This window comes from Drosophila melanogaster, chromosome 3R (genome assembly GCF_000001215.4).
Source record: "Drosophila melanogaster chromosome 3R".
Taxonomy (NCBI): Eukaryota; Metazoa; Arthropoda; class Insecta; order Diptera; family Drosophilidae; genus Drosophila; species Drosophila melanogaster.
The window spans coordinates 23,545,986-23,557,104 of NT_033777.3; the positions used below are offsets into that span (position 1 = coordinate 23,545,986).

At 44.2% G+C, this 11,119-nt stretch overlaps 1 protein-coding gene across 2 annotated transcripts; it reads right to left on the reverse strand.

Annotated features, from left to right (window-relative positions):
* Nucleotides 1-8,337: 8,337 nt before the first annotated feature.
* On the reverse strand, nucleotides 8,338-10,958 carry CG10164 (uncharacterized protein). Of its 2 annotated transcripts, none has more exons than NM_001170230.2 (2): nucleotides 10,248-10,958; nucleotides 8,338-10,027 (listed from the first exon to the last, which is right to left on the reverse strand). In NM_001170230.2, the coding sequence occupies exon 2, from the start codon at nucleotides 10,020-10,022 to the stop codon at nucleotides 8,862-8,864; it is 1,161 nt and encodes a 386-aa protein (NP_001163701.1). In that variant the 5' UTR covers nucleotides 10,023-10,027; nucleotides 10,248-10,958; the 3' UTR covers nucleotides 8,338-8,861. The 2 variants fall into 2 exon arrangements, with proteins under 2 accessions (NP_001163701.1, NP_651155.1); NM_142898.2 differs by having other exon boundaries at nucleotides 8,636-10,027; nucleotides 10,248-10,788.
* Between the last annotated feature and the right edge of the window lie 161 nt (nucleotides 10,959-11,119).

Below are 11,119 nucleotides of genomic sequence, written 5' to 3' on the forward strand. Positions count from 1 at the left end.
AGGCTGCGACACCTGGCTGCCACTGATTCCATTCCGGTTGCATCGCAAATTCCAGATCCTTTTGCGTGCGTATACGTCATATTTGCCCAATATTGCATTACAAACCGGGCAATGGCTTAATTACGAAATGCAGTTGGGCCGATTTGACCCGATCGAAGATTGATGAGTTGGTCATATCGAGCAAATAAGACCTGATGTTTCACTGGCCAAGAGCTCCGCAACGCCCACAATTAAAAGACTTTAATCGTGTGTCCGCACAAATCTCCATTAAAGATTTATGGCTCGACCATGTATCTGCCATTAGGCATTCCCTTTGTTCTCGACCGAAACAAAGAATCTGGTCCGTGGGCTTCTTATCTGCCTGTTGGTCTGTTGATTCAGGCAGCCCGTCTCCGTTTCTTTTGTCCTTCGGGCTGAGTCCCTGATGCTCTGAGTGTAAGAGCCGCATAATCCTTTCTGGCAATTAGCTGGCAAATCAATGCCGCCTGTTAGCGCCTATCGGTCGAATCTCTGAGCCACCAGACACGAGTTGAGTTAATTTGATTTATGCTCCGTTAATTGGACGCCCGCAACCAATTGGCCAAAGTGCGAGGGTCAACTGTGTCGGTCCACAAGGAGTCGACATTAATCCACTAATAAAAGCATGAAAGTATTATGTGTAAGCACGCACATAAACACGTTCGCACACACACGAAAAGTCAAGGTGGAAGGAAATCTTAGGTGGGGTTTTAGTTCACCCACCCACATGCTCCTGTTCCTCCAGCAGCATCAGCACGTCCTTGACTGAAAAACATTAAATATAATTAGAGTTGTGTTGCATCCCCTTAGCACGCAAACACACAAGCACAGCTAAGCTCACACAGGATGCTATCCTTAACAACAGTTGAACATTAGCTGGTGCTTATGACATGCCAGCATCCCTAACAGTTTTCCTTGCACTTCCATGCTGCTTTGCACTAAAAGAAATATACCTTTAATGTGTGTGGTAGTTATGAAACAATTAGTTTAATAAATATTAATTTGATCTTTCAAATTCGTTTAGCACTGGACGTTTAAGAAGCTCGAAATCATAATAAACAGTAACCTGTTCTAACCCTATTACCCTATGCCAAACAAGGCAATTTAATCAGTTTTTTCCCGAGTGCCTTCTATTTAATTTACTTGGAAAGTTCTCAATTTTTCTTTCTTACTACGAATACTTGGGTACTTTGGCAGGAAAACGTTAGGGAATTATAAGCAGCCAGCTTGTTAGTCACACTCGTTTGGCTGCCAGCTCAATATACCATCAAATAGCTGGCCATCAACAAGTCAGCACATGGGGATCGAAAAAGGGGAGCTGCTGAAACAAAATCAATGAAAACAATTGGTGTTTCACCCAGGAGGAAAGCGTGCGACGACAAGGACCAGGATTTGTACTCCGAAATGGAGGGGGCGGGACACAGATTGAATGACTGACAAATGCACTTATCTCCAAGCCAGTTGGCCGAAGCTTTTGGGGATTTGCAGAGCCAGCAAGGAAATACACAATAACATGCATACTCGACAACAAAATCCCCGACAAGAACAACAAGTAATCAAACAAAATGAAATCGCAAAAAAACCAAGTCCCCAAAGTCCTTCGCCCGAGTCCTTAAAATTCATGAATAATAAAGGCACTGTAAATCATCTTCCCCCTTTCGGGCGCTTGTCTCTCGAAAGTATGCAATGAATTTCGAGTGATTGAATTTTGTTTGATTAGAGAATAAGCAAACGTTTGTAGTCAAGCGAACAATATGCCCGCTCCCAGCCACATTGTGCATTCTTTATTGTGCGTATGGACCCCGAACACACACGACATCGGCGGACATAAATAAATGTATGGCAAAATAATAATAACTCTCGTTGCGACCATAGAAATCTTGCACATAATAAACAACTGCAGCCACTATGGCACTCGAGGGTACGAAGTCAGTAGTCCTCAGTGCGGATTCCGGACGAGGCCCCACTTCATACTTTTTAATAAAAGCAAAATGACCGCAAAAGCTCTGGAGAATTGTTGGTCATATTAAAGCAGGCAAAGGGCAGAATTTCCAAAGTACACATTGAAACAGCCCGCGGATAGCTCAGCTCAACAAAGGGGGCCGGGCCGAGGAGGCTGGCCGGCCGGGTGAACTCGGGAAAAAATACAATAAAAATTACTCAACCGAATGCATCATAATGTTTATGTCAAAAATGAACAACAGCATGAAAGGGCCTTGGCCAAGTCCAAGGAGCTCAGCTCAGCCAGCTGTCCGGATAGGGCCAAGATGCATTTCCTGTCCCCAGGCGGAGGTCTTTGTTCCAAGAAGCTTCTCCTCCTCGGATAGTAAAGGATACAGCTGCAGCCAAGAAATACACTGCCATCTAAATTGATTACGGGCAAGGTATGAGCGGGAAATAAACGCAACGATGGGCTCTGCAAGTCCGACCTCTTGGGAATCAAAGCCACCTTAAGGCATTTTGTGGCATCCACAATTAAAGCTGGACCGCAGCTGACAGTCTTTCGGGCTCAATCCCTGGCAAACCAAACTGCCTCTCTCCCTCCCGCCCGTTTAAGCCACCTTGAATATTATGTTGCACCCGACTGCTCTTGACTGCCAACGGCAGTGCGTTCGGTTGTAGGGTCGGGGTAACGCACAGCTTTTAGCTGCTAAAAACGGCATCACATGTCTTTTATGTGATTATGAGGTCTCACTTTCTGGCCAACTCGTTTTTTAACGGATATTATAGAGAGTGAGCGATTGTTGTGGAAATATAAAGGTAAATTTGGTAAGCTTTTAACATAAAATGTATAATAAAATAGAGAACGTTCTGGCTGAACTGTGCAATAAAGGACTGTCTCATAGGACGCAGTCTATAGAAATGATTTTTAGTTTTCATCTTCGAGGCTTGACAGGATTACTGGGTCCACGTATGGAATTAAACCCTGAAACATTTGCCATTAGGCAACCTGCTCGACAAGCATCATCTCCAGCTAGCAACCACCCTGCTGGCCACCAAGTGTCATAGAGAAGTGTACTAAAAACAGAGAAAAAACACATTTGGAGCGGCATTGCCGTGCTGTGTATTATTCCAGTGTTTTTCATTTCCTACTCCGGCAAAACGCCGCAAAGCGCCCAAGAGCGCACTTCATTCACACTCGATGCGTACTGCCACTGGCTGGGGCGACAGTTGCCTTTACAGGTGGGCTATGAGGGAGGGAAAAAAAAGAAGAGCTGGATATGGGTGGAAAAAAAAAAATGGCTGAAATGAAACGACTTCACTCCACTCCAGGCCGACAGCCACCGGTGCTGTTTTCATGGCAAAATATTTACGATTTGGCATGTAAAGTGGCGTTTCTTGTGCACTTTTCCGGCAAATTCACACCCCCGCCTGAAGGGGCCTCGGATTTAAAAGCCACCCAGCTTTCCACGCCCGGCCTTTGTTTGCGCTGCAATCCTTTTAATGCTCCCGTCAAGTGTTTGCCTTTGTTTGCCTTTGCCGGCGATATTTTTTTGTGGTCCGACCCTTGGCGTTGATTAAAATACTCGATTTGGTCCATTTGCCTGATTGCACAGATCATGGATCACGGCAATCATATTTATTTCCATAAAAAATGCACCAGCCCCGTCCACGGCGGTATCTTGGACGGGTCTCACTTGGGGACACTTTTGCTCCCCAGTTGTCCTTGAGCTTTCGCTGTCGAGTGTCCTGGGCATGCCACGCCCCCACTCCCCCAGCGACCGCCTGTCAATTTGTCTTTTCATTTTTCTTTTGCCGCTTATTTCCTGGCGCTGCCGTTGAATGCATTTTTAATTGGCTTCAAATTTCCGGACGAGCCTCTGAGTAAGACGAGGCACAAAGAGGAGCAAAATGAAATTGAGTTTTATTATTAAGCGCTCGGTTGTAGCGGGCAATAAGCTCTGGAATTGATTGTAAAACTTAAGCGTCCAATAAAACGTTCAACTTGATACCCCCGGTGAGCAGACACCCACGGCTATATACCTATTATTTAACCAGCTCTGTCACATTGAATATTTCACCACTACTGGGAAAGAGACTGAAGCACATTCGTTTTGTAAAAATTTATTTAGTGTATTAATTATAAAGTGTTTTACTTGCTTTCAGATTTTCCAATATATTTTCATTTGAGTGTCAGCGGAATTGCCACTAGGCTATCGAAGCAGCGATGAAATCACTCCTTTGCACCTCCCTCTTTCCTCTTGCCCATAATTCAGACCACAATTCCCTGACCTGGTCAGACAAACTTTGCCGGACGGTGGGAAATCTTTCAACTATGTCTGGTGCTGGGAAGTGCTTGGCCATTTCTCTCTTTCCCCAAGTCTTAAAATCGCACTTTGAAGCACTTTGGTAGCGTTTATTGATTTCGATGATGACCCCAAATTGCGGCAATGAAAGTTGACCACACTGCTGGGGCCTTCGCCATTCCAGGTGAGTGGAGATGAGGAGGTTCTGATGAAGAGCAAGGTGAACACGAGCCGAAGGCCTTGACATTTTGCGGGAGCTTGGCAAAGTATTTAATTAAAATGAAACGCAATCACACCCGCACTTAGGGTGGGATGCAGTATGTGTGTAGATATACATATATGTATATGAAGCTCACTTAATCCATCTGCACTTCTGGGGAATACCTTTCGCTGCTGCATTTTGCGGCAATAAATTCAAAACCAACTGCGTGTGATGCTCAACAAACTGGTAACTAACATGCACACACACACACACACACACGTGTCAAGAGGGTCGATATGCACACTCACACACAGCGAGGAAGGCAGCACTAGAGCCCAGGAACACTCATACGCAGTGTGGCCCAGTGCAGTGCTGATCTCTCCTGTGGGCTCCTCTGCACATTTTTGTTACCAAGATTTTAACTGTCAGCAAGTTGGGCGACTTAATTTGAATTTACGGCACCGCCAGGGGCGCATTTCTCGCTTCTCTGTCGCACACTAGCCGCACCTCGCTCGCTCTAGCTCACTCTCTGGGGGGCCTAGCTATTATTTTACACAAACAGTATTAAATACTGGGTTCCAGTTGTGGTCCTGGTCCTGCTTCTATCTCCTTTCTGGTCTCCAGGTCGAGGTCTGTCCAAGTAAACCTGTGTTCGTGCCTGCTCCATGGCCCACTGGGTCTTTGGGGTGTGTTGGGTGTGTTTGCTCTGGTGTTTGGTTGTGCGTTGTGTGTGTGGGTGACAATAATATTCAAATTCCACTCTGTTGCAGTTCCATTGCCAGCGTGCTGTGGGCGGTGGGTAATGGCCGCTGGGCGTGGCAATGACACTTTTACACTCCATATATCTGCCTAGGAAGTCGCCACTAGCCTGGTTACCCTTTCAACGGCACTGCAAGAAGTCTCTTAGTTATTTAACTCAGTTGTCAAAAATAAAAAAAATTAATAAAAATAATATCTTAAAATACTTAATGACTATAAACTGCCCATATACAATACTTTGTTGTTTCACATTCAAAAATGTGTACACCCTGAATGAAAAACTGAACGTAAATATATTTAAATAATATTTCCTTTTTATATTAGCTCATCTATTAAATTAAAGTATTTATGCTGGTAGTCTATAATAGTGTAAGACTTAGATTAACAGTCCATTTGACCCATTTAAATCTTAACTTGTTTCCAAGTCTAACCAAACCATTTACTTGCCCCTCAGCCATAAGTAGAACCATTTTATTTGGCTTGCAGTAAATATAAATATGCTTGTGGTGTATTTATCGCCCCGGCATGGGTTTCTGCGAGTGCATTTCTCAAGCCCCGCTTGCGTTTTCATATTTATGTGTCTCCTGATAGCGGCGCTGCAGTCAAAAGTTTTTCTTCTAGCACTCGGTTCGTGTGCGCCTGTGTATATGCTAATACTTTAGCGCACATGGCAGGGCGCTATTATCGCGACTGCCACTTGGGCGTCGAACTTCCGTTTTGCTCCTGCGGCGCTCCTCCTTTCTGCCCCTCCTCAATGGAGCAGATGGAGTGGGGATGGCGGATGGGCTGGAGCACTGGAGGACTGGAGGATCTCCCGGCACTGAGCTCTCAGCACTGAGCCCTCAGCTCGATGGCAGCCCAGAAGCATTTGCAATTTCGGTTTGCATTCGAGAGCTACAGTTTCAGTGCTCACTCAGCTCAGTCTGAATGTTGTAAAATGAATTTTACTTCATTTTGATATGTTCTCCCAGCTGGTTTTAGCACATAAATACTTGGGGGATGTGTGGGGCGTTCAGTTTGTTTTGCCACTATCGCAATGATAATAAATTTTATTAATCTCGCCGTCGCCCACATGCGGAGTAAAATGGATGAAGGAAGCTCATGCTCCCGCTCCCTCAGCCAACTTCTCCGCTGATCAAGTGCTCAACTAGTCGAAGGCATTTGTAAACGCGGTCGCCAACAAGAGCGAAGTATACAGGACGAAGAAGGCGTCCTGCCACTTATTTTCATTTACATTTCGTGGCAGCTGCCGCCGGAAGACACTGAATGCCGCTGAGACAGCTGCAGTTGCAGTTGCCATTCCAGTTGCGTTGGCGAATTTATTATGTAATTATTGTTGTGCATTCTAATTGTGTGCAACATTTATTTGGCTTTCATTTCCCACGCTCGGGGGTTTTTTGCAAATTAGCTGAAAGCTAATTAGAGATGCTGAGGACAGCGAAAAACATGTTCCGATTATCACTTCACCGAAATTTGAGTGTCGATGCTGCACTTTCTTAATTGCAAACTTGATGAAATTTTGACTGTTACAGGCTTCCTTTTCTCTACAAAAATGAAAAATCTTCTACTTTAATAATGACACCATTCTGTTTCCATTAGCTCCGACTAACCCAGTGCAACTTCAGTTACCAAGCTAATCAGCCCACTTTCAAAGCGGTCACCAGAAAATTAAGCCACCACTCGCTGAGCGCACCTAAATCCCAGGGAAATCTCTGCACTAAAAAGCAGTGTGGAATACATATACATGTGGCTCCGGACTAATCAAAAATTTATTTAATTTCTTGGCCACTCAAAGGCTGGCCGCAGTGAAAGTGCGTCCGCATTCTGTCATCCCGATGACCCGGCATCCTGGATGCCCCCGAAGACAAGAGGCGGTGACCAGTAAATGCCGGACATCAAATTTAATGATGTCAACCATGAGTCGCTGCGATGTCCATGTCCTGCGTTGCAACTGCCATCTGAATGCGGGAAATGCAGTCTAAAAACCAACAAATGCCGGAAATGCGACGCTGCAGCTGCCGTTGCTATTGCGATTAAACTTTCCGCATTAAATATTTCGTCCGGACCGAACCGACAACGAAGTTGGTTGCTGGTTGCAAGTGGAACTGGGACGCCGGGCGGATGTTGCGGCTGCCTTTTTCGCCAAATCTAATTGCAAATTTCATGTAGCCTCGGCTCATGGCATACGTCCCCGCCTCTCGCACCCGTCGATGCGCCACGCCCACTCGACAACTATATAAACATTGTGGCCACTGGCAACTGGCATTTTTTTTTTTTGTCTTCTTGTCCGCGTTTCCCGTATGGCTGCAGTAAATCATGAAATTTATTTAGCAACATGCGCGCATCCAGAAGCGCCGCAAAAAGCCGGCTAAATAAATTGCACAAATGCTGTCCGCACTTCGAGTGGCAGTGGAGGCAATGGCAACTTCCTTTTGACCAGCTCCCGGCTCCTGGCCATCCCGGGGCGGAGTGTCATTAATTTTGATGTGTTTTTAATTCGGTTTTGTTGGGAAAACTCATTGACAAAGGCTCGAAAGAGCACACGCCTCAGAGAACGAGCGAGCGAAAGAGTGCAGCATGGAAATGCTGTTTGGGATTTAATTAAAACTAATGAAAACTTTTGTGCCCACCCACTTGTTCACCCTCTGCAGCCCAGTAGTCAATCTTGCAATTTCTGGCCAACGACAAATGACAGGAGGCAGGCAGGTTTTTAAGGTCCTGCAGCAGGACGTCTGCCAACTGGCACAAGCCAAGCCCAGCACTTGGCCGACATTTCACCAAACCCAAACCGAAAGAGGGGATTTTCGGGTGAGGCACGGACTTCGGATTCGACCTCCGGGCGCATTGACAGAAGAAAGTTGAAAACACTTTGGCCACAATTGTGCAAACCGAACAAAATGAGCTGCAACCACGCACTTGAGGGCAACTCGGAAATGAGCAATGAAAGTGCGTGGCCATGCAATTAGACAACTCCTCCAGGAAGTGGACAAGATGCAACTTTTATGCAGGGAAGCACTCCAGAAAGGTGCACGAGTTTTGATTGGAGGACTCTGGCGATTGAATATGATTAAATCGCTTTAATTACAACACAATAAATTAAAATACGAGGGTAATTGAAAATGTGAATGCCGATAACATCTATATAATTATTGTGCATTTTGTGATGAATTTAAAATGGCAAATAAATAAACCACTTGAAACCACTTGTTTATTTGCGATGAATAAAGAAAAAACAAATATTGTTTGCGCTGTACAATTCAATTCAATCGAAAACAGCATATTGATCTTTTAAACTGGGTTTCAGACTTGCAATTTTATTAATTGACCCTAGTGGAAATAAATCCAAGAGACCATTAATAACCAAAATGTAGGTTATTTTTTAATTAATGGCTTATAAAAATATATATTTGTTTTGTATCACTTAATATTTTATATTATGGCCGCATTGTATGCATTTGTTGAATTATTACCGTTCATTAGACTCTGGCAACTGATATATTTTTGCATAAAATATCCATTCAAGATCCTTTTGAATGACCAACATATGAATTTGTAAGCATTATTTGGAGATTCCAATGTCGATAGAAAATAAATGGCTTTCGAACAAATAATTTGCGGAATGGTTACCAAGCGGCCTAATTTTTCTTCCTGCCGTGGCAAAATTTGACAGGGTTAGGTGCCCTTAGATGGGAACTGGGCCTTTTGCGTAAAAATGATGGTTTGATCTTGGAGGACGGCGTTTCGCGAAGGGACATCGACCCAATGGAGCTTCCATCGATACATCGTGCGGTCGTGGACAACTCAGAAGTCTCCATAAGTCCACCACGACCAGGGTATAAAATGTTGATCAATGGAGCGTGAGAAGTTCTTAGATTTTCGGCATGCGTCTCCTCTACTTCGTGCGATTTGAGTTTTGTAAGCGCATAAACTGAACAATTGGATGCACCTCCAGCTGGCTTAATGTTCACCATGTAGGAATAAGAGGATCCCTTGTTCAGGACTTTGCTGCCCTCGTGTTGGAGCTGCAGTTTCACGAGAAGATCGCCAATCTGGCTGAAAATCTTATCAGTCTCTGAGATAACTTTCTCACATTTTCCTCCCTTGGCAATTAATGGTAGATGTTTCCTTTCGCTAATTGCTGATTTGGTGGAAACCTCGGGATATCTAATCTTTTGGTTCTTTTTACGTTTAATTTCGAAGGTGTCTTGCCGGCGAAGGCCTGAAAGTGGAATCAAGCTGGTGCAACGTGCCTGTGGAGTTGGTTCTGCTGGTCCAATTTTCCCATGAACATTTTTCATCTGCTCTAGCGTGCAGCAAATCTGATTCATACCTGGCATAGTCCGAAACAATAGTTTGCTGTCTTCTATTTTCATGTTGGTAATGCTAATGGATGTATCTTTCTCTTCCAGTCCAGCAATACTAAGGCTCTCCAGATCCTCTTTAAAGCGGCGCTCATTATCTGCATCATTCAGTACAGCCAATGCTTGAGAGCTTAGGTTTATAGGCATATCTAATTCTGGAGGTGGTTCTTCATCCTCCAGGAGGGGAAAATATTGCTGCTCTATATCTGCCTGAACCTTTTTCATCCGTTCCTTTTCTATGGAACTAAGCATTGCTTCCAAATCTGAACGATCCTCATATTTCGCACAGTCTACCAAAATAAATGGTGCAGCCTGGTCATCTATCTCTTGGGATTGGGGTTCCACGTTCAGTCGAATAGGCTCCGTGTTGACAACTCTCGATGGTTCAGGTTGTTCTACTTTTGGTGTCCGATCTCTACGACTCTTCTTCTTCATGACGGCTGAAAAATAATTATTTTTAGACTAAAAAATACTATTTGTTAAAAATATTTAATCAAAAATATACTTATTTTCTACCATCACATTTTCACATAAGCCTCCTAATTTTTTTTCGTACACCTTTTTATGTATCATTCAAGTCAAATTAGCAGCGCCAATCGCATTGTGCTTGATTGTGGCCAAGTCGGCAAAGCCGTGATTAGGCCAACAAGAAACACTCACCTGGTCGCCACGAACTCGATGCTGCCACTCCCACGGTTGTTGTTTCGCTGTTGGCTCGGCTGCAAACAGAAATTTAAATCCCTCAAAAGTACTCGGCGAAGAAAAACGAAATTGAAAAGGATAAAAGTTTTGCGTGCCCCAGAATCAACAGGGACGAACCTTCAGCCCCTGATCCAGCTTCTGCTCCTGAATTTTGCTCCTGTCTTGGCTCCTGGGCACTTGTAGCTGCCTCTGGCCAAAAAGTGGTGGATAGTAGGAGGAGCGTTGGCGGACAGGAACACAATCCGTAAACCAAAACTTTATTTTGTGCTGATAAAAACTTAAATGTTGCTGCCGCTGCCACGCAATCGTAAATGTTTGATATCCCCAAAGGTTAACAATTTCCGTTGCCGCTTGGATCTGCTCTGCTTCGGCCCAAGTTAGTTTTCTTTATTTTGTTTGCCAAGAATTTTGCGGTTGGCCAACTAAACCGCATACACACAGCTGGTGTGGGAGTGTCTTTGGGCTGTCTGTTCGACTGCTGTGAATGTTTTTGTTTGTGTCTAGAATGGGACCAGGAATACGGATAGGGCCCCTGCTACTTGGGGAAAGGCGTACTCTGTTCAATTTAGATCATCTATGTGGAGCTATAGGAATGGACAATCCTGTATTCCGGGAGCTGGTGTTCCCAAATTTTGATATTCAAAATGGTTCTTCGAAAGTCACTGCGCCTGACAATTACGGCAATGCTTTAAATTATATTGTAAAAATAAGAAAACGAAAATGTTGTTCTCCATCTAATACTTTCTCACTCATTACAGCAGAAAACGAATAAATATATGCAATTTCTTTCTTAAATTGTATAAAGAATTTATATTTTTAATAATCAACTC

Bases quoted from the DNA above. Each gene is read 5' to 3' on its own strand.
- CG10164 (NM_001170230.2), bottom strand. From the start codon at position 10,022: ATGAAGAAGAAGAGTCGTAGAGATCGGACACCAAAAGTAGAACAACCT.